Source organism: Miniopterus schreibersii (genome assembly GCF_964146895.1).
Source record: "Miniopterus schreibersii genome assembly, chromosome: 20".
Lineage (NCBI taxonomy): Eukaryota > Metazoa > Chordata > Mammalia > Chiroptera > Miniopteridae > Miniopterus > Miniopterus schreibersii.
The window spans coordinates 21,185,076-21,207,298 of NC_138122.1; the positions used below are offsets into that span (position 1 = coordinate 21,185,076).

Genomic DNA, 22,223 nt, shown 5'->3' on the forward strand with positions numbered 1-22,223 from the left:
CATGCGGGGGGGACTGGAAATTCTCACGTGGATCCGGAGCTGCGTGGCAGAGCTTTTAGCTGGAGGGTTCTGGTTGCTTCTTTTTAAAAAATCCTTTTGTTGCACAAAAGGCATTACGTTTATTTTGCTCGGTGCTGTTCATGTTCCTTTGCAAACTAATTAGGAAGCCGGCGAAAGGATGGATTCACTGACCTGTTGGGAGTTCATTGGAGAAGAGCAGGGCCCGGAGAAGGATAGGGGACCTGCTGGGGATCGCGGGAAGACGACCCAGCCCTTCAGGGCCGGAGGCATCGCACGGCCTGTGCGCTGCATTTGACCTTGGGCCCAGGCAGACGGTCTGGCCTTCTCCCGTCCTTCCCTCCAGCAGGTGGCCCATGGGGACTCCTGGCTTTGGCTTCTCCATTTCTCAGAAGCCCCTCTTGCTGGCCCCCCAGCCCAGGGCTTCTCCAAAATCCCAGCATGGATGCAGTTAGACAGATTTCTCACCAGCCCCAATTGAAACGAGAGAGATACGTCCAATGCCGGGCACTGGGTGAACAACTGTGAACAAGACAGGCAAGGTTCCTGCCCTCTTGCAGCTTCAGTCTGTGTGAAAAACAGTCCAGTGCTTGGGACATAACACTCAGTGTACAATAGTTGCTCGGGTTATTATTTGTTGTCAGAGCGGCTCTATTAAACTTACTCCAGATAAACCCAGACATGATGTTTCAAAAAGTTTAATCATATCCAGGACCTCTGGTCCTTCTTCTGTGGTCCTACTCCACACGGCATCTGCTTCCATCGCCATCAGGGGTGGCATTCAAAATATTCAACAGTTGGTTGAGCCTGGGTACTGCCCCTTCCGAAGGCAGCTGGCCTCGGTACTGAAGGGCTGTCAGGTATCACTCTTCAGTTGCTGGACTGAGCAAAGGTCCAGAAAGCACCAGGGGAGAAAAGAGATGGCTTCGTTGACTGGGGGTGGGGTGGTGACGGGGTCTATTTATCAACTGATGTGCAGGTATTTGAACAGTTTAACGACCGAGGAGGCCTGGCGCTCACCCCCTCAGTCTCAGCCCTGACTACCACACTTCTCTCGCTGTGTTGCAGGCCCATGCTCGCTACCAGGCTGCCAGCTCTGGGGTTCAGGAGTGTTTTATCCCTCCCTGTCTCCCTAAAGCCTTGAACGAGATGGTCGAGTGGAGACGAGGAGCGTGAGTGAGGCTGTGAAGGGTCCCTAAATCGTCTCCTTGGGACCCTCCATTTGGATTTGAGCTCAGACCCAGCAAGAGGGCTTCAGGTTATCTTCAGCTCACCAAGTAGCACTGCAATGAGACGCGACCCCAGATTTGCATATTCATATATGCAAATACGCCCCTTGATGGGCCGCGGCTGCCCTTGATTTTTTAAAGAGCTGTGCGTTGGAAACGCCTGCAACGGAGTGTGGCGGGAACGGTGGCGTAGCAGACACTTCACGCTCAGGTTCCCGGCGTCTCCAGACCGCGGGGCGTCTCGTCCTGGAATTCCGCCTCCATTCCCACTCCAGTCTTCGTCTCCTGCCCCCCGGCTCACTCGGCTCCCCTTCAGTTTCTCAGTGAGTTGCCGCCTTCTCTGCCCTGCCCTCACCCGGACCCTGGCTCCCATCCCGGCCTGCTCACCTTCAACCCCATCTCCGCATCTCGGCATTCATCGCTACGTTTTCTCTTATACAGACTTCTCCTTGCACTGGATCCCGAGACCGGTGTCAGAGCTGACCCTTCAGAGATGCGCAGCAGACAACCGGGCGATCGGAGCGAACGACTGAACAGGTGGCCAGTGACAGCGACATTGATGTTCTCTCTAACGGAGAGCTCAGGAAAATCTTGGGGCCAGAGCTCTTGGAAAACCTTGGGTCCCACCTGGCACCCTCTCTCGTCTCTGCCTTTGCAGGACAGAAGATGAGACGGGGTCGAGAGTGGAGGGCACTCGGAGGACCAGAACTGGGGGGCATCGGGTGTCCCCAGAAGTCGGGCAACCGTGAGCGGGGTGGTGCCGGCCATACGGGCTGCAGCCGCCGTCTAGGATGGAAGGAAGCCAAAGGCAGGGAAGCAGGGGCCTGGGCTCTAAGCCCCAACTCATCCGCCGTCTAGCGGGGGCCGAGAGCCACACCAACGTTCCTATGACTACCGTTGCCGCTACCACTGTTGCTACTGTTTCTGTCTCCACGGTTACTACGACGGCTGCCACATCATCAGCATCGACATAGCAGCGCCTGCCACGTGCCAGCTGCACTCGAAGATGTTTACTTGCACCGAGTCATTGACCCTCATAACACACCTCTCAGGGGGCAGGTCTCATATTATCCGAGTTTTGCAGGTTTAGAGGAAACGGAGGCCCAGCAAGTGTATGGAACTTGCTCGAGGTCCTCTGGCGGGTAGGGGCAGAGCCAGAGTCGGGGATGTTGTCATGGTAACACCCGCTGAGACCCGCTGAGTTCTGCCCCTTGCCAAGCGCCGGGACCGGCGGCTCCCGCTCCTTTGCTTTCGTCCTAACAACGAGGCTTTTGAGGAACAGACTTATTGTCTTTTCTTTAACAGATGCGGAAACGGTGGCTCAGAGCCAGCTCTGACCACACGATCATAACCCCACGTGGGTTTTTTCAACAGCTCTGACTTGCCATGGCTCGTGGAAGCCGTGTATCTTCTGAGTCTCGGTTTCTTTTCTTGGAATCAGGGGATTGAGTCAGCTGAGCCCTCAAGGTCTCTGCCTTCTAGATACGGCTGAGCTTTCAGCTCTCCTGAGGAGGGCTGGGTCCACGGGGGACATCACGGCTTCAAACCTACAGCCAATCTTGTACCTTACTAGCTGATTCGGGAGGATCCCTTCCCCCCCCCAACATCTGGACAGACCTGCCCTGTTAGGAAACCCTCCCAGGCAGGTGAGAAAACATAACCAGTTGCTCCCAATGGCACTTTTTCATGAGGGTCAGTGGGGCCACCAAATGGGCTGCCACAAATACAATGACCAGGGAGACTGGGCGGCTTTCCTGGACCTAAAAGCATCCTTCCACCTCTTTTTGCTTGTATTTTAAATTTATTTCTACCTTTGCAACAATGTGTCTGGGAGACAAGTGAGATCATCATGCCCATTTTCCAGGTGAGAAAACCGAGGCTGGAAGGGCTCAAGGAACCGTCCAGCCAAGCCAAGTCTTGAACCCAGTCTTGGAACCCCTACATACTGGGAAGACCTTTCAGAGGACACTGGGGGATGGGAGAATGCAGGTGGGCGTTTTCCATCTGCTGATCCTCAGCACCACAGGCTTCTACAAGGAGGAGGGGCCGGGCAGGGTTGTGGATGGTCCAGGGAGAGACAGAGGATTTGGGCAAAATTGAGTCTCAGTGATTCAGGGCGCCTGGGCTGGTAAAGAAGGGTTTCGGCATGCACGGCGGAGCTCAGCTACTGTGTCAACCAGACCCAGCGAGGGCTTGTCATCGCCTCTCTTCACTGACCCCCCAAAGCACCTCTTTCCCCTCCTTCTGCCTCATCTCTTCTAAGGGAGCAGCGATCTGGAGTTTTCAGATTTGCTCGTAGCTGGAGGAGACGGGTCCCTTTCTACCAGTCAGGCTCAACTGTAGGTCACACAGGGTTGAATCTCCTCTTGTTTGTCTGTCTGTCTCTTTAGCATCTACAAAAGGCCATCATATACTTATTGCATATCCCCAAACACCCCCTATGGAAGTGGTATTAGTTCAAGTTTACCCGTGAGGAAACTAAGTTTCAATGAGTTTAGGTGACTTTCCCAAAGCCACACAGCTAGGAGGTGGCAACGCTGGGACCTGAGTTCAGATTGAACTGCAAACCCCTTGCCCAGGAAGCTTTGTGGTGTCAACTGTCTGAAGTCAGGTTCCAGCTCCTCACTGCTGGCCCCAGGGAAGGTGACATCAGTCCATTAGCTTTTGCTCTGCTCTGTGGTTTTTACCCAGACCTCAACCTCTCTGAGCCTTGTTTCTTTTTTGGTCCCATCAGTGGAAGGGACTAGGGAGAGCAGCTGTGCCCTCAAACCCCTGAGACCTTTGTGGACACATGACAGGACACAGGTCCTATGCGTTTAAGGCCATGATAATAAAGGTGAAGCCACGTCCCAGCTGGCAGTCAAGGCTGCAGCTGGCTGGCATCAGATGTGGATTCATTGAAAAGCTGGAGTGCCCCTGGTACCTCGAACCCCCCTCTGTTCCCTCCTCCCCCATGTGCCTCCTACAGTGCCTCACACATGCTTTCCTGAAGATGACACTCTGAGACCAATATGTATTTTTCAACATCCCCTGGGTATTTTCATTTGTCTAACCGCCTGTCCCCAGCCCCAGACCCCCAAGCCGAGTGCTGCCAAAGGCTGGCGAATGACCATGGGGTTCATCAGCAGTGAGGTCTGAAACTAGTGGGGTATTTGCCCAAAACTGAATTAAAATGTGTTGAACACTGCCCTGAACTTGTGCCTTCACGTCCCCCCTGCCCCCCACCAGGTGTCGTGGCCGAGACTGGCCGGGAGGCCGCGAGGAATACTTACTACACCCCTGGCCGACAGGAGGCTGAGCATCTGGAGGGGCTGGCTGGGCGGGTGGCCGGACCGGGCCTCGGGGCTGGCCTTGCCCAGGGTCTTGGAGCAGCGGCGGGAGTGCCTTTGGCGAGACTTCCGCCCTTCCTCGGGGGACCGGCCGCGGTGCCTGGGGCGGGGGAGAGAGGCCTGAGGGTCTGTTGAAGGGGGGTTTGGCAGACCGGCAGTTGAGGGCCGCACAGGACCCGAGGGCTGCAGAGGGTTTGGGTGGGTTTGTGTGAGCTCCGTGGGCATCCGCCCATCGCCCGCCCGCCCCGTCATTCATTCTTTCACTGTCTCACGTGCTCAGCTGACAAATGCTTAGTCACGCACCTGACACTGCGTCAGGGGCTGGGGATGCAGCTATGGAGACAGGGAAGGTCCCTACCCTGATCTGGTTCAATGTCCTTCACACATCTGTGTGGTTGTCTGTCTGTCTGTGTCTGTATGTGACTGTGTATGTCTGGGCGCGTCTGTCTGTGTTTTCATGTTTGTCTATAAACACAACCGCAGATTTCTGTGTGTCTTTGTGTATGTGATTCAACCATCTGGGAAACAGAGGCATCTTATTAACTGTCACTCAGAACTTTTTTTGGGGAAAAAAAAACCTCACAAAAGTGACAGAGATGCCTTCTGCAAGCCTGTTGGATCTAGACCTGGCTGCCCTGCCTGCAGTGGAGACCAGAGGACTTTCTGGCTCTTCAGAAAGGGCGTATGTGGACTCTGGCGGCCCCTTAGCTCTGAGCCGCAGTAGTAGTAAAACGAAACCCTCTCGATGGCACGACACCCGTAAAAGCCTCTTAAAGGGCCTTCGCAGTGCGCTGAGGTCGCAGAGGGCGGGCTCTGGGCAGCGGCTGCGGGAGGAGGCGGTCTGGGCGAGGGGTTACCTGCTCTCACAGCTGGAGGACCGAGACTCCGAGCTCTGGGACCGCGAGGGGCAGTGGTGATGGCGGTGGCGGTGAGACTTTCGGGGCCGGCTTCGCGATCTTGGGGGTCAGGGGGTGAGAAGGAGAGAGTCAGAGGAGAGAGAGAGACTGATTGGTTGATTCTGATGTTGTGACACGCATTGTCCTCTGTTGGAGTCCCTCCCAAAGTTACGCATCTCCCTCCACCTCACCGGCCACAACACCCTTGCTCCCCACGTGGGTATCGGGGGTCTCTAACCAGCCGTGCTGAACACGAGTGAGCAGAAAGGGGGTCCTCTGGAGGAGGCGGCCTGGATGGCTCAACCCGCACCTGCGGGAAGCTGCCGACCACACCCTGGGCAAGAACATCCCTTCCACATGTCACCTCTCCCTCTCCTAAGGCAGGAGGAGTCTCCATCTCAGACAGCTTCTTGTGCCAGTCAGGTACCATAATGGTACCGAAATATCAGCTGAAAGGCTTGGGTTAAAGAAAGGAGTGGCTTTGCCTCCAGAATACTGGCGTGGCGCTGGGCTTTTTAATTTTTCAAGTGAATGTAGAAATACAGATTTTTTTTTTTTTTTAATGTAAAAGATTCCTATTTTAAATGGAGGCTCATTTTTTAAAAACAATGACACCGTTTGGGGCAAGCAAAACACATTTGCAGAATAAATGAGGCCTTTGGGCTGCCAATTTGTAACCTCAGACCTGGAAAATTAAGTCCAGATTCTTCCCATGGAGTCAAAAGCCCGCTTTCAGAATGAGTGGCAAACATCATCAACAATGAAAATGACAATAATCACGACCGCTGCCACTAAAATTGGTTCTTTACCAGTTACTTCAGCTCCCTTTCAGCAATAGCAATGACTCAGAAGTAGAAGGGGCAGTGGTCACCGAGGACATACAAGGAATGTCAGTGGCTTGGGCCAAGCCGGGAAGATAGTGGGAGTTAGAGATGACTTTGTTGGTTATCCCAACAAAGGACTCAGGGATTCTTGTAATGCGATCATCAGACAATTGCCCTCCTGTCACGTCCAAACTCTGACCTTGAATCCCAGCCACCTTCAGGAGTCACCCCCTGTCTAGCTCTCCAGCCTCCTTGCATGATAGCTCCTGGCCTGGCCGGCTCAAGCAGCATCGAAATGCTTGTATTCTCGTTCATGCATTTCCCAGTTCACAATGTCCTTGTGTTGGTGATAAGGATGACAGGTGACCCATAGCTAACACACACTGTGTGCCTGGCATTGTGTTCTAAGCGTTTTCCTTAAACGGACTCAACCACTCCTCGCAACAGCCTATGGAGTAGGTTCTCTAGTACACCCATTTCACAGATGAGGAAACCAAGGCACAGAAAGTCTACAGAACTTGCCTAACCTGCAACCTAGAACAGTTCCGTCTCCATTCTCACCCCAACCCAGACACCCCCTCCTGCAGGAAGCCTCCCCTCCCCTCATCACCATGCTCTCTTTCCAGCACCAGGGCTCCCACTGCCCCCTGGACTTCTGTCTGCCACCACTGTGCTTCGACCTGTCCCTGCCCATCTCCTGGGCCCCTCTGCACCGTGAGCTTCTCGAGGCCAAAAGAACAGCTGGCTGACCTCTGTCCTGGGCCCGGCACAGGGCCTGCCACGTGTCAGGGCCTCGCTAAGGGATGTTGAATAAAAGGTGGCGAACTCACACCAGGGGTCACTTGTTGAAAAGCAGCCGGATATGGGACTTGGCAAGAGTGACTGCCCCTGATCTCAGGGCACCTTGCTTCTCTTGCTCTTGACTTCAGCTTTTACAACCTTTCTTACGTCCTGCTAGCGATTTCCAGGGCTCATCTAACTCTTGGCACCGGGGAGGGCAGCCACCTTGCTGCCCTCGGGCCGTCAGCCCTGGTCTCAGCGGATCCCTCCCAGTGCTCTTAGGGTCTGGGCCCAGCCCCTGGCTCTGGGGTGTCTGCGCTGCAGGACTCGGAGAATACGCTCTCCGTCTGCACTTGGCAGGAAAGCACATGCAGTACCTATGACCAACAATCCCTCTTGACTTGAGCAACAAGCAGAGGGTGGGGAAGTTCTTCCCTGAGCTAACCCAAAGCTCTAACGCTTCCTTCTGGAGCTTTCCCCGGGCACCGTGGTGGTGGCTGAAATGCCCTCCTTTGCACTGACCTTGGGTGAAGTGACCCTTCGGAGCAGCAAAGCCGAGCGCCCTCCCTCTGTGCCCTGCCTTTCATCCCACTGCCTTTGATCCTCCTTTTAGAAGCTTCTTGGCAGGAGATAAAATATTAGTTGATTGGAAAACGCACGCGCTACTGTTTGCAGGGTATAAAGTAGGTGGGCTGTAACCAAATTTACTTTTAATTTGGCTGGGAAGTGAACTCCACAGGAAGCGCTGACTGATTTGAATTTCTACCACCGGCTATAAACCTTGAACCAGCTGGGGCCCCCGAGACGGGGCAGGAGCTCAATGACATCTCTGTGCCCCAAGCGGCAGCAGCCAGGCTCAGACTCGAGTGCACACTCATGCACGTGCATGCACGTGGCCTCGCCCCTTTAGCCCCTTGTGCACACAGCACACGCATGTGCACACAGTGCACGCATGTGCACAGGTAAAAACCACCCTACCCCCCCCGAGTGGGTGATGTCCACAGACACACGGGCAGTGCACCCTCGGTGTGCACAATTCACACACAGAGCGGCAGATAGTGCACCTACGATGCACACTGGACACGTTCATGCTCACGTAAGCACGGGCACACATGATGCGTTCGTGTGAACACAACTGTAACACACACACTGTGTACCCATACTGCATACATTTGTACACATGGTTCGCACAAGTGTTTTCACGATAGAAAAGTGTACACATTTACAAACAATGTGTACGCTACACATATGTAAACTAGATAAAAATAAATACACAAAACATGCGCGGAAACACAGAATTCACACACAGTGGGCACGTCGGGCACACAAATGCACACCCTTCACTTTCATGCACACACAAACACACATGCACACTCACGCATCATATACGCCACCGTGTGCACTCGGAGCAGGTCCACGCACGGCTCTGTCGCCCCCTGTCCTCTCCCCCACGCGCCCCTCTCCCCGTTCCAGCTCATCAGGCAACTGTCACACTCTGGCTGCCTCCCCAGGCCCCTGCCTCCCCGGGCGGAGAGATCATTCCCGGAGGCCTCTACTTACTGCTTTTTGTGCCTCTTCTCTTCCCTTCTCTTGCTTTTGGGGCTGGAGGAGCTAAATGAGAAATGAATGGCCAATTAATCGACAGATGCAAAATTCCCGTTAAAAGTAAACATAAACAAGTAGTTAAAATCCTCAACACACAGGGGCCGTGGGATGCAGGCTGTTTGGGGACAGACACCTGTTGTCTCCAAGACCAGAGCAGTCAGTGCCGACTTTTTCACCAGGAGGTTCAGCCAGAGGCACTGGCCCCCACGCACAGGGAATGGGGTGCGGGAGATGCTGGGGTCAGCACTGGCAGCTTCATAATAACAGCAGTAATGAAGGTAATAATAATATCTGCCATTTTCTGGGGCTTTATTGTAGAGCGGACGTCCTGCTAAGTACTTTTTGTCAATAATCTTATTTTATTCCCCCTGAAACCTATGGGTAGAGGCACAAATTGAGTAAGGACTCATTTTACAGATGTGGAAACTGAGCCTCAGATGAGCCAAAAAGCTTGCCCGGGATCACGCAGGTGAGTGGGGCCGTGGCCACAGCCCAGGGTCCCCAGAGCCCACGCCCTTGGCTGCGGTTCAAGCCGGTTCCGAGAGAAGAGATGGACTATTCAAGGAGACACCCTGAAGCCGCAGGAAGCCTGGCAGACGCTGAAATGTTCTGCCCGAGACTATTCAAGCACCTGGGGTTTATTGTTTTGTTTTGATTTTAAGCCAGAGGGCTTGGGGAGTGGACAGCTGAGGCCCCGGCGGGTGAACGCTGCTCGGTAGTTCAGACCAGACTGGCTTCAGGGACCCACCGGGAATGCAGGCCTGGCCTAGTCCAGGGAACGGGAGGATTGGTTTCGTCCCACTGAACTCGGACCCGGACGTTAGCCGCGGGGCCTGTCTCCACTTTGGAGACTCAGCCCGGGCAGTGGGAGAGCCCAGGACCTCACTGAAAGCTCCAAGTTCATGTCCCGGTCCCACTGCAGTTGCTGTGTGGCATCAGGCAAGTTACCCGCCTTCTCGGAGACCCAGTTTCCTTGACTGTGACATTGGGCCACCGCTCAGCGTTTTCAGTACAGTGGGACTCGGCCTCTGCCGCTCGGCCAGGGTCTGGGAAGGCTTTGGTGGGGCGTCTGGGGCTGCTGTTTCTCTACGTGCCCCACCCCAAGGTTTCAGTCGGTGCCAAAACAAACAGGCTGAGGCAGGGGTGGAGACACTCTCCAGAGAGGGGCGCCTGAGGCCTGGTTCAGGAGCAACCGCCTTGCCTGGTGGAAGCTGAAAGCTGCCTTGGAGCCTGCAGGGAGACCAGGCCAGGCCTCCATTTGGGAGGAAACAGCACGGGAGGATGGTGAGGGTGAGCCCGAGAGCGGGCCTGGGGCTCCCGGCTCAGAAGGCAGGGGTGGGAGCAAGCAGCGGGAGGGGACAAGCCTCTTACCTGTGCCTTCTCTTCTTGGAGAACGGCCTGGTTGAAGAGGAAAAGGGAAGGGAGGCAGGGAGGCAGGGAAGAAAATTAAAACAGGTGAGTTTGAGGTTTCTTTTCCTGAGATTAACATATCAGTGGGACTTGGGGGTCAGGACATCCGGCGAATCTTCCTCCACACGGGTGACACTGTCTGCACTTGGAATTCCCAGATCAAAACCTCCCAGTGCTTCTGTCTTGCCCCAAATCATCAATAAGCCCGTCTGCGGTGAGGCCGGGTGAGGCTGGGTGAGGGTGATGTAGGAGAAGGCCCTCTGCCTCCTCCCCTACGCCCAGCCTCCCTCGCATCTGTCTCTCCCTAGCTGGGGACTCGTCACTGTCATCATCATCATCATCACGGGATAGCCAGCTTCTCGCTGCGTGCCAGGCTCCGTGCCACGCATCTCTCACACGCTCTTGTTCAACCTTTCCCCCAAACCCCCTTGTGACAACCATGTCACAAGGCACTGAAGCTCAGAGAAGATAGGTAAATTGCCCGAGGTCACACAGCTTTCACCCGAGTAACTCCCACTCATTCTTCGGGGCGCCTCCTCTCCACTCTCACAAGCTCCGAGGGAGCTTAGTCCAGACCTCGGCATATAACTACCCATCTCCCCAGCTAGAATGTGAGCAGCTTGAGGGCCGGGGCTGGGTTCTGGTCACTGTTCTGTTCTCGGGGTCCAGAATCCTCATTCATGAAACATAACAGGTATTCAATCAACAGATGTAAAAAATGGAAATTTTTAAAGCCCTGAAGCCTTTTTAATTGAGAGGATAGAAAAAAAAAAAAAAAATCTCAATGCACCCTCCAGCCTTAGCTCCCATCTCCAAAAAAGTCAACCATCACCAAGCAAACATTCTGAGAACCTGGAGAAGCTGGGCCAGCAGTGGGGAGGGTGGTGCTCGGTCGGGAAGGGTTTGGGGGGCACCCGCACCAGCTTCTCCTAATCTCCGGCTCGGTGGCCCTTCCCACTAACCCTCCAGGCCCTGGGCTGGTGCAGCGGCAGCAAAGCCTGTCTCTAACCTGGCACAGTCTCTTTCTCACAGGGGGAGACCCTTGAGTGAGAAGCCACGTGGCTTCCAGGACCCAGACAGGGAAAAGTCGCCCAGACTGGGACAGATTATCCAGCGCAGGGGACAAGATGGTCTCCGGGCCGGGCGGGCCACGGCCTCTACGGAGGGCTCCTCGCCGGCAACGGTTCCCAGCACCAGATGAACAGCGTTTCACGCGCGGGTCTGCCCAGGTCCTGCCCAGCTGACCCCTGAACAACACGGGTTTGAACTTCACAGGCCCACGTATACGTGGGATCTTCAATAAACGCGTGCGGTGCCGTAAATGCATTTTCTCTTTCTTGTGATGTTCTTAACGCCACTTCCTTTTCTCTAGCTTGCAGTATTGTAAGAATACAGGATATAATACGTAGAACATACAAAATATGTGTTAATCGATTATGTTATTGGTAAGGCCTCTAGTCATTGGTAGACTATTAGTAGTTAAGTTTTGGGGGAGTCAGACGTTATAGATGGGTTTTTAACTCTGGGGGGGAAGGGCCAGTGCCCCTAACCTCCACATTGTTCAAGGTCAACTGTATTAAACACAAACTCAGCATCGATTGGAGCGTCTGGGCAGGTAGTGGACATAACCGGGGAAATCAAACTGAGTTGAGACCATTCTGGCAACAGGGCTGAGATGGGACCACACCCCTGAACTGGGGCAACTTTGAACCAGGGGTGACATGCCGGGGGCTGGAAATGCAATGAACTCTTACGTTCTGTTCTGTTGTGATTAATTGCACAAGTAATCCACCACTGAGGTAGGGAAATCGGGAGATACATAAGCAAAAAGAAAATATAAACCCCCCTTTTCCTATTGTCCACAGTCCACTACAGCCAATAACTCACACCGGGAGCCTCAGCCTCCCTGCCCCCAGGCTCCGTGGGACCGGGAACTGCGTATCCTGCCTGGGGCCCATCAGCGTTCCACGCCTCCGCCTCGGTGCTAGACCCTCAGGCGGCTGGTCCCCAGACACCCCTGTCTCCTTACCACCCAGCCCCCCTCTGGCCTAAGTGAGCTTCAGTGGGCCTCCGGTCCTCACAGCTAGCGTCCCATGTTGTACAAGATACAAAACAAAACAAAAAACAAAAACAATTCACAGATAAATATTTTACATAAATGAAATGCTTCCACATGACCTCTTGGTGCCATCCACTCTCGCCCCCACCCCACCCCACCCGGGGCATCCCTGTTTGCAGAGGAGGAAGGACAATACCTGTGTCGCTTGTGTTTCTTGGAACTTTTCTTTTTCTTTTTCTTGACAGGTGATGGGCTATATGACGGGGACCTACGGGGAGGGAGACGCTCTTCAGAGGGAGGTTCTTAAAGGCCGGGTTTGGTTTCATAAAGACCCTTCTCCAGCCCCGATGCAGGTCTCAGCTCTTTCAGGGACACTCACAGCGTGATACCCAGACTGATAATAGCTTGTATCAGTTTGAAATGTCAGACTGAGGTTCAGGTGACCCGAGTCCCAATCTCAACTCTACCACCAATTCATGAAGTCACCTTGGGTAGATCGCTGCTCTCTCTGATTTCCCCGCCGACAAAATGCCAAGGTGGGAAAAGATTAGGAGTTTCAGACTCAATGCGAACAGGGAGGCTGTCAGGTAGCATAAATGGATGAAGCAGCCTGGGTGTAAGGCCGTAGGGAGTGGTGGGGACTGTGGTCAACCAGACAGCACCTGCTGCTTCTTGCATCGGCTGAGGGTCCCGTGTGGGAATGCAGGCCTGGGCCTCCAAAAAATCTCCTTTTCTAAGCCACTTGCCCCAATTCCACCTCTCACCCTACAATGGCTGGAATTCAGGGTCTTCACCCACATTCCCTCTTGGGTCCTCTTAGAACAAGGCTAAAGGGGTGTCCTGTAAACAAGGTCCCGGAAAACCTGGAGGCGGGACCTGTCATTCAGACACTCCTCTCTGCTGCCCCCTGCAGGCTTCTTCAAACACTGCCTCCCGGCCTTTGTGTTTCTCAACTGGCCCTTCTAAGGTCTGGAGCACTGGATATACTTTTAGTCTAATCAGTGGCGGCTTAGAAGAAATTCTGGAAATCTTTTTAAGTACAAAAAAAAAAATTTAAAAGAAATTGTACATAGAGGGGGAAAATAGGGTACAAAAGAGTCCATAGCTGGCAAAAATATAAAATCCATTATCCTTGGCTTAAATGTGCTAGGTGGGTGTGGTGGAACCAACTGAGGAGCCTGGAATCACGTCCCTGTAGGTTCTGTCACCCTTTCTCTGTGCCTTTCTTTTCTCATCTCTAAAATGGGGACAATAATGCTTGCCGGCTAGATTGTGGTCATGGGTAAAAGAGATCATGGAGGAGTGCATAGTGCTTAGCACAGCCCTCCACACAGAGACAGTTCTCCAAAACACACACACAAAAACCAATATTCATGGTCATGACTACGCTTCTAATTACTGGTCATTTACTGTGTGTCAGACGCTATGACAGCTCCTTCCACATCCATTTTTTCATCTAATTCATACAAAAATCCCAAGAGGTAGGTATCATTACCATTTCGTAGAAGTGGAAACAGAGAGGCGAAGTGACTTGCCCAAGGTCACACAGCTAATTAAGAGGCAGAGAGGGGAACTGAACCCAAGGGGTCACTGCCTGACTCCAAAACCCCTTTTACCCCGGTTTGGTGCCTTCCCTTGGGGGCCTCACCTCCTTCGCTTCTTCCGGGTGGATTTCTTCTTTTTTTTCTTCCCCCTGGAGGAAGGTGGTGGCGTCCAATCTTTGTCGCGGGAGGCACTGTGGGGAGCACGAAGGCTGGGGTTAGTGGACTCAGGGCTCCCCAAGCCCCCAGTCAGGGCTGTCACCGCGATGGAAGAAGGACCCAGAGCCAGTCCCTAACGGCCACCTCATGGACAAATTTGGTCACACTTCAGACTAAGTGCCTCAAATAAGGAGCTAATGACGACCTAATGAGACAGACGCTGCACGTTACCCAAACACCAATTGATTATTTAAAGCAGAATTATAGAGGTTAACTGCTCCTTAATAGATTTATTATCGGATTTGCAAATGGTTCACCTTGGTAAATAAATTGCTTTTTAAATCATGAATCGGCAGTTTGGCCCCTTCCCTCCCCAATATGTCTTGTCCGTATAGTTCCTGCTGGAAATGTAATCGGAGGCCTATATGTTAAGTGGCAGCTGATTATTAATAGTATATTTGCTGAGGTCTGATGTAATGAGATACATATCTTCCATCGCCTTGCAGAACCTCAGAACCCTCCACTCTTCAGGAATAATTATTTCCCATTCAATTAAATTCTAATGCTCAGGCTGCAGTTAAATGAAGTCGAGTTATCTCCTATTATAATTGGGGCAGGCTCCAGGGATATTTTTAAAACACTATCCCATGGCAAGAGGTGGTGGTTGGGGCTGAGAAACTGCTTGGAAATTGAAACACGCCAATCCTGTTGGACTACGGTGAGAAAATGTAATATTAATAAGAATATTATTATCATTATTAGCCGTAACACAACTACAGTTTATTCACTTATTATGTGCCGAGCGTTTTATATACTTGGATGCTTGCAAAAGGCGTTGGTGGGGGGCTGATTTTCTTTTTTAATCCTTACCTGAGGATATTCTCTCCATTGCTTTTCAGAGAGAGTGGAGGGAGAGAGAGAGAAAGATCGATGTGAGAGAGACACATGGATCGGTCGCCTCCAGCACGCGCCCTGACCCGGGCCGGGGATGGAGCCTGCAGCAGGCACGTGCCCTCGGTGGGAATCGAACCCGACCCTTCCGTCCGCAGGCCGGCGCTCTGACCACTGAGCCCTCGGGCCAGGGCGGGCGGGGAGCGTGGGGGAGCCTGGTTTTTAATCACTTCATTTTACAGGTGAGGAAAATGAGGCTCAGCAACTTGACGGGGCGGCCCGCAGCTGCAGAGAATTGACCAGCGTCTGGCCGGGAAATGACAAGGTCGGTGCGGTTCCCGCCCCGAGCGCTTTCCCACAAAGCCAGCTGCCTTCTCCAATCTGGTTCCGTGCCATGCTTTTGGAAATCATCCAGCTCTTTACAGAACATCATAAAATGCTGCCATGTTGAATTCCATTCCAAGAATCTTGGTCATTTTGGTGAGTTGGGAAAAACCCCCGATAAAGTGGTGACAACATATGCTAAGGTCCCTGCATCGCCAGTATAGAAACCATGGAGCTAGAGCCAGAACACTTGCAAGAGAGTCGCTTTTAGCAGGTTAAACATAAATGTCATAGGGATTAAGTACTCAGCTACTTTTTAAAAAAGAAAAGTTTTTATTGATTTTAGAGAGAGGAAAGAAGAGGGAGAGAGAGAGAGAAACATCAGTGATGAGAGTCATTGATCGGCTGCCTCCTGCACGCCCCCTGCTGGGGATCGAGCCCACAACCTGGGCCTATGCCCTGACCGGGAATCGAACCATGACCTCCTGGTTCATAGGTCGATGCTCAACTGCTGAGCCACGCCGGCTGGATGTACTCAGCTACTTAACTACACTTACACGTTAGGAAACACAGAGGACACCATGCATTTCCAGGAAGCAGACAGGCCACCTCCAAATTTTTCCTTCAACAAGTGCCTGACGCAGAGGAAGAGCCTAATACATATTTGGTGAGTGGCCAAAGGAGGGATGAATGGATGACATAATTTAGCCGCTGGTTAAATCATCTTGTTTTACATAAACATTTCCCAGTATAACAGCTGCCAGGACTTTGAGGGAAAAATCCCCCAAAATATCTAAGAGGGGAATAAAACAGGAGGCCTGTGTCCAAAGTGTGTTGCAAGGGATGTAGGCGCTCACTCACACCATGTGTCCTAGTCCGGCACAGAGCGAGTTCTCAGTAAGTGCAGTTTCTCTTATCATAAGGATCATGACCATTATTGTCGCTATTAATTTTCTTACCATTATTACTGTGGCTTTAATCACATCAGAGAGAGTGGGTTACAGACAGGAGAAGAGGGGAAGGGGCCCAGACGCTCTACAGTCGAAGTGACAACACAGCATCACTTTTCAGGTTTTCATGCCCAGAACCCGCTTTTCTGGCTCCATGAGACTCCGGCTCAAGTTTGAAGCATCCCTGGTATCCTAGGCCCACTGTCAGGATCGGCGCGGCGCGTGCCCGGTCTGATTTAACCCTCATCTGACTTTGAGAATTAGACTTCAATATTCCCATTGTACAGTTGTAAAAACTGAGGCCCAGGGAGGAAAACTAACCTGCCCAAGGTCACTCAGTTAGTAAGTGGTAGCTAGCTCCCCTTTGACCGTCTGGGAGACAATTGCAAATAAGGAAATTCCCTTCCTCCCCCCTTCTCTCTCCACTTCCCTCAGTCTGTTATGGAAACAACTTTTATCCTGTTTCTGGGAGTGAATTCCCCAGATCTGATGTTGAACTTCACTTCTCCAAGCTGACAGGACTTAAGTGTTTCTCTCTCATTGAAATCACAGCCTAACTAAAGCCCGTAGCCAAGACGGCAGCCTGGGTGGAGTAGCAAACTTCATCTACAAATGCCACTCTGGCTTCCCAAGCCACTTCTTAAAAACCCAGGTTCTTAACTAGAGGTCCCCATTCATCAGCCTCAGGGGCCTACGAATCCTTTAAACTGGCATCCTCCACTTGAACTTCCTCGCTGGGCTGGAGAGAGGAGCCGGGGTAGCATCTCACCTGCGAGCTCTGGCGGGACTGAGCTCCCGGCAGGCCTTGTCTCTCTCCCAGCTGTTGGTGCCCGAGGCCTCAGGGGCCAGATGCTGGCTCAGCTTTCCAGAGGGTCCATCCTGAGCTAGAACCCTGGGGTTGCTCTGGGGTTCTGTCCTATAGGGGCAGAAATAAAGAAGACAAGTGTTAGAGTATGTCAGAGACCCTCAGTGTTCATCAACCTTCACAGACATCCTAGTATTTCTCAGCTTCCCTTGCAGTTAGGTTGGGGCCCACCAGCGAGTGCCCCTCCCTGCGCCCCTGCCTGCAGATTCCAGATTCCAGGTCCAGCATCGATCCGAAACGTCAGCGTTTCTCAGGCACCCAGCTCATCAAGATTGGTTTTATGACTCGGGATGAATGCATCTGATAAGCCCCTTGCTTCCCCGGGCTGCCAGGAGAGCGGGCCAAGCCCAGTCAATATTGAAGGAAGGACAGCAAAACACATCCATCTCTGTCAGCTGCTTACGGTGCATCTTTAGAAGTGGAGCTGGGAGATGCTGCAAGCCCAGGAGGAATGAACATTCTAGTCAGGGCTTCCCAGCCCTCCTCGCTGCCAACTCCATGCTTCCAGAACTCCCCTCCATCCTGCTCAGTTTCAATTTTCCCTACACCTCCCGGCCCCCTCCTCCTACTCTGAGGGTCTCATTTCCACGCCTTTGCCCAGGCCAGTCTATCCATGTGGAACGCTGTCCTGGCTCTTCTCAGACAGCACAAGGTTTGTAATGTCTGCCAAGCCCCCAGCAAGGCATGCCTCCTCCCATACTAGTCCTGGCCCAGGCTGACCTGCATTCATGAACTTGAATGCCCTGAGTGTCTGCAATGTGCCTAGGCCAGCTCAAAGTGCGGGGAAGACCTTTCTGAGGAAGCAACAGGGGAGTGGAGAGGTGAAGGATTAGGGGCTAGCCTCGTCGTTTGTGACGGTTTTAAAATGTGTTCACAGATTCTTTGACACTCCTGCCATCAAGAGATGGAGCCTAATTTCCTTCCCCTGAATACTGGAATGGGCTTAGGGACTCACTTTTAATGAATACAATAAATTATGGAGAGTAGACTAAATTAGTAGAAGTGATAAAGTGTGACTTCCGAGTCTAGGTCGAAGAGGCAGCTCCTGCCTCGCTCTCTTGAACTGACCACCCAAGGGAAGCTGGCTGCATGGAGGGCCCAATGTGGAGGAGAGCCGAGGCCTCCTGCCGACAGCCGGCACCAACCAGCCAGGTGAGCGGGCCACCTTGGAAGTGGATCCAGCCCCAGTCCAGCCTTTGGATGAGACTGCAGCCCTGGCCGACATCTGACCACAATCACATGAGAGATGGTGAGCCAGCCACCCAGCCAAACTCCTGACTCACAGGAGCCGAGACATAATAACTGTTCATTGTTGTTTTACGCCACAAAGATTTGGAGTAATTTGTTGCCCGGTCATATATGACTTCTACACAGGCATCTGGAGGAAGCCAGACATGTGCTCCTGGCAAAAGGAACAGCAAGTTCAAAGGCCCTTGGCAGACGCAAGGAACAGCAAACAAGGGCAAGAGTGATACAGGGCAAGATCAGAGATCAGGCCTTTGCAAGTCCGAGGAAGAACTCTGAGCCCTCTGGGACTGGGATGGGAAGCCTATTGGACAGGAGAGTGGCACGGTCTCCTTTCAAGGTGTTCCAACACTTTGCTTTTCAGCTTTCTTAAAACTGAGAGAGACCCCGGGAGCACGTAGGCTGGGGTTTCCCAAACCTGGCAGTCATTAGAGGCCCCACGGAGCTTTAAAAAAGTCCAGATTCCTTGTTCCCATCTTCGCTGTAATAAATCAGTCTCAAAGGGGTGAGACATGGAACCTGTATCTTAAAGAAACATCCCGTATTGGATCATGAATAAAATACGAATTGGTTACCAGAACTAAAAGGCTCCGCATGATCTGGCCTCTGCCCTGCTGCAAACCCCACCTCCTACCCCTCTCCGTCCCTTACTTTCCGCTCTAGCCACATGGCCTCCCTGCTGTTCCTCAAATGGGACAGGGCCTTTACTCAGGGCCTTTGCTCCTTCTGTTCCCTCCACCTGGCATGCTGTTCCTCCAGCTCTTTGCATGGCTGGCTCCTTCCCTGACCCTCATGTAACCTCGTCTTTTTATCTGCCCCATCACTGTGCCTTCCTTCCGAGCACTTGTTACTATTTGAAATGACTGCTTTATGTGTTTCTTTTCTATGTGTCGATCTTCTGGGCTAGGTGAGCTTCAGGAGAGTGGGAACTAGTTTCTTTTCTCACCACTGAATCCTCAGGGATATAGGGCCTGACAGAGTGTGCCCTTTTGCTCAATAGCCATTTGTTGAATGAATGAATGAATGAATGAATGAATGATCAAATGAATTCTGATGATGTGAGAACCATGGATCAGATTCAACCTCTCCTTACATATAAAGAAGCAGAGGCCCAGGGAGAAGGAGCAGTCTGAGGTCTCACAGCACGTCATCAGACTAGGACCTCAGCCCCATCCGCCCCCCTGTGCAGCCTCACCCATCTCCCTTCCCTGCCTCCAGCTCTGCATCCTTGCAGGGTTTTAAGAAAAACTCTGTGCTCCGTCTTTGCTGAGGAGGATCGGCAGCTGCCCCGTTTTTTACCGCACAGCCCTTCGATGTGGCATTAAAGAAATACTTGAAAGAAGGCAAGATCTTCCGGGGCCAGCTGAAACAGTGAAGTCAAGGGCTGCATGCTCCACTTCACAGAGGGAGGGAGGGAGCCCTGAGTGCCGCGTTCCACAGGCCTCCCCACTCCGCTCCTCAGCTCCCGACCTGGAGCTTAGTTGCTGCTCTCTGTAGTCATGGCAACCAGCAGATTTACAGCCTCTGATAAGAGCTGGGGCTGAACTTTCTGCAAAACTCTCCAAGGATGCCTAACTCCCCAGCCGCTTCCCCCGGTTTTCTCTCCCAACAAAGTGCTTATTCAGCCCAGGGCTGGGCACAGGTTCCAGTGCCCTCAGCACTAAATTGAGTTGAACACCGTTTGGGGAATCTGAGATGAACAATGTTGCAGGGGAGCAGGAAGGGCCCCCAGCCCCAGCCCACCTCTGACAGAGTGGGGAAACTGAGGCTGGGAGAAGCAAGGGGACTTGCTCAAGGCCACATGATGGGCGACTTATGTTAGAGCTACAGCTGGGACCCTGGCCTTTTGACTCCCAGTCAAGGGCTCTTTCCACGTCACTTTGTCACAGCAGCCGCTGGCACGCGTCAAGAGCCTGCTCCGGGTCATACCCTGGGGTCAGCACTTCTCATGCGTATCTCATTGAAGTTTCCAAAGACACCCAGGAGTAACCGTGGACATCCCCACTACACAGATGGAGAAACTGAGACCCGGAAGAGTAAGTGGCAAGGACACCCTGCCCCGTGTGTTTATAAGAATTAACTGAGGATGAAGGAGAGCAATTTGGAAAACACTTGGAAAATGTAAGGAAATAGTGAGTGGGGGTGAAATTACCCTGCAAGACCGGGACTTGCCCTGTGTGTTTGGAGAAGGGGCTGTAACTCACGGTTTGGCCCGAATCTCATACTCCACACACAGGAGTGGTGCTTGGTCCTTAGGTTTGGGACATCCCTGACACTTAATACCTCCATCCCACCAATACCTTCTCCTGGGGGTGCAGCATTTGCTAATCCAGGGTCTCACCTGATGCTGGCAACCCTCTGTGAGTCACTCAGTTTGGCGAACTTATGCCACACGCATCTCACGCCTTCATGTGCAGGTGACTCACCTGGGGAATCCTGATAGCATGCAGGTGCTGACTCAGCAGGTCTGGGTTAAGGCCTGAGCTTCTGCATTTCTAACCAACTCCCAGATGCTGCTGCTGGTCCCTGGACCACACTTTGAGTAGCCAGATTATAGATTTTTACAAAGGATTTGACCCCGAGGGCTGGCCTGGCCAGACAAGCACAGCCCTCTAGCATGCTCTCTCTGCAGGCCATTGATGAGAGTGGTTCAGTTCAGTTCTCAGGGCTGAGAGGGTGAGTGTGTGAACAGGGGTGTGTGTGTGGGGGGGTGGTGAGGGGGGAGTAAACACTGTTGTATATAAAAAATTGCCCAGTTCTCAAGTTTAGGTCAAAGGACAAAAAGAACCATATGAAGAAAAACAAGCTCAGCATTTTTCACCCAGCTCGGCCCAGCGGGTCAGGCCCCCAACCTGCCTGGGCTTTGCACTCTCATCTGGAACACATCCACCCGCCGCCCTCCGGTCAACCCCAAATCCACCCCGTCATTTCTCGCTGCACAGGCTGGCCGGTCGATGGCCTACGTGCCCAGTGAGGGGTCAAACTGCTGAGAGGGAGGCACCGGATTCTTGGGCCTGCCTGAAACGCAGGCTGCCCCAACTTGGGAACTGGCTGGATTCCAAAATGCTGCAGTTTTCCACTTGAACGGGTTGTAGACGATGATGCCGAGAAGGCGCCCAGGTCCCTGCGTCTCACTGACCCGAGTTCAAGCCCTGATTCTGCCAAGCTGTGTCACCGCGGGCAAGAGTAACATCTCTCGCTGCAGCCCAGGGCACCCTCAGGACCTTTGTATTAGTTGGAATTGCAGACAGGGTTTAGATTCCTCCAGGGAGGGCGAGTTGCTGACTATATTTTCTTGGTGTGGGAAAAACTGTGCTACGTGAGTCCCTTTCGGGCACCATTGCAGCCGCTACCGGAGGGCACAGAGCAAACCAGATCTGCTGGGAGCGGGGCAGAAGCCCCCAGTCTGATGGGAAGCCTTGTGCCCCGGGTAAGAGGAGCCTTGGTTCAAGAGCTGAGAGTGTAATGACCGGTCCCAAAAGTGCTGCCAGGGACCATTCACTTGTCCCTCATTCAGTCACCGATTCAACAAATATTTACTGAGCACCTACTATGTGTGGGCACTGTCCTAGGCACTGGAGAAACAGCAGAGAACAAAACAGGAAAAAATCTCTGCCTGGTGGAGCTTGCATTTTACTGGGATGGGCAGGGGGAGGAGGGGAGCAGCAAATTCACATAATTGAGTGGTGAACTTATAAATTATTGTAAGGTGATGACTGCTGTAGAGGAAAGAAATGAAGCAGGATTAGGGAGACTGGAAATGCTGCTGGAGGTGGGATGCAATTTTAAGTGGGGTGATCAGAGAAGGAGTAGGGGAGAAGGTAACATTCTGAGCAGAACTTGAAGGTGATGAGAGAGTGAGCCTCGTGCATGCCTGGGAGGCGAGCATAACAAGCATATAGGGCACAGCCAATGCAAAGGCCCTCGGGTAGGGACATACTAGATGCACTGAGGCTAGAACCGAGGGAGCAAAGGGGAGAACAGTAGGGTGTGATGTCAGAGAGGTGATGAGGGACCAGATCATGGACCATCTAGTAGGCAAGAAATGGGCTTTTTCTCTGAATGAGATGAGGAGCCATTGCAGGATCCTGAGCAGAG

At 52.7% G+C, this 22,223-nt stretch overlaps 1 protein-coding gene across 1 annotated transcript in view; it reads right to left on the bottom strand.

Annotated features, from left to right (window-relative positions):
* The window catches only part of SRRM4 (serine/arginine repetitive matrix 4), a gene marked incomplete at its 3' end in the record, with an annotated part of 98,379 nt that overhangs the window by 13,021 nt on the left and 63,135 nt on the right, over positions 1–22,223 (bottom strand). The window contains exons 2-8 of the mRNA XM_081122986.1: positions 16,785–16,931; positions 13,799–13,885; positions 12,347–12,418; positions 10,053–10,079; positions 8,637–8,687; positions 5,434–5,532; positions 4,520–4,676 (exon numbers count right to left, since the gene is read on the bottom strand). Coding sequence (XP_080979112.1) covers positions 4,520–4,676; positions 5,434–5,532; positions 8,637–8,687; positions 10,053–10,079; positions 12,347–12,418; positions 13,799–13,885; positions 16,785–16,931 — 640 coding nt within the window. The remainder of the gene's footprint in view (positions 1–4,519; positions 4,677–5,433; positions 5,533–8,636; positions 8,688–10,052; positions 10,080–12,346; positions 12,419–13,798; positions 13,886–16,784; positions 16,932–22,223) is intronic.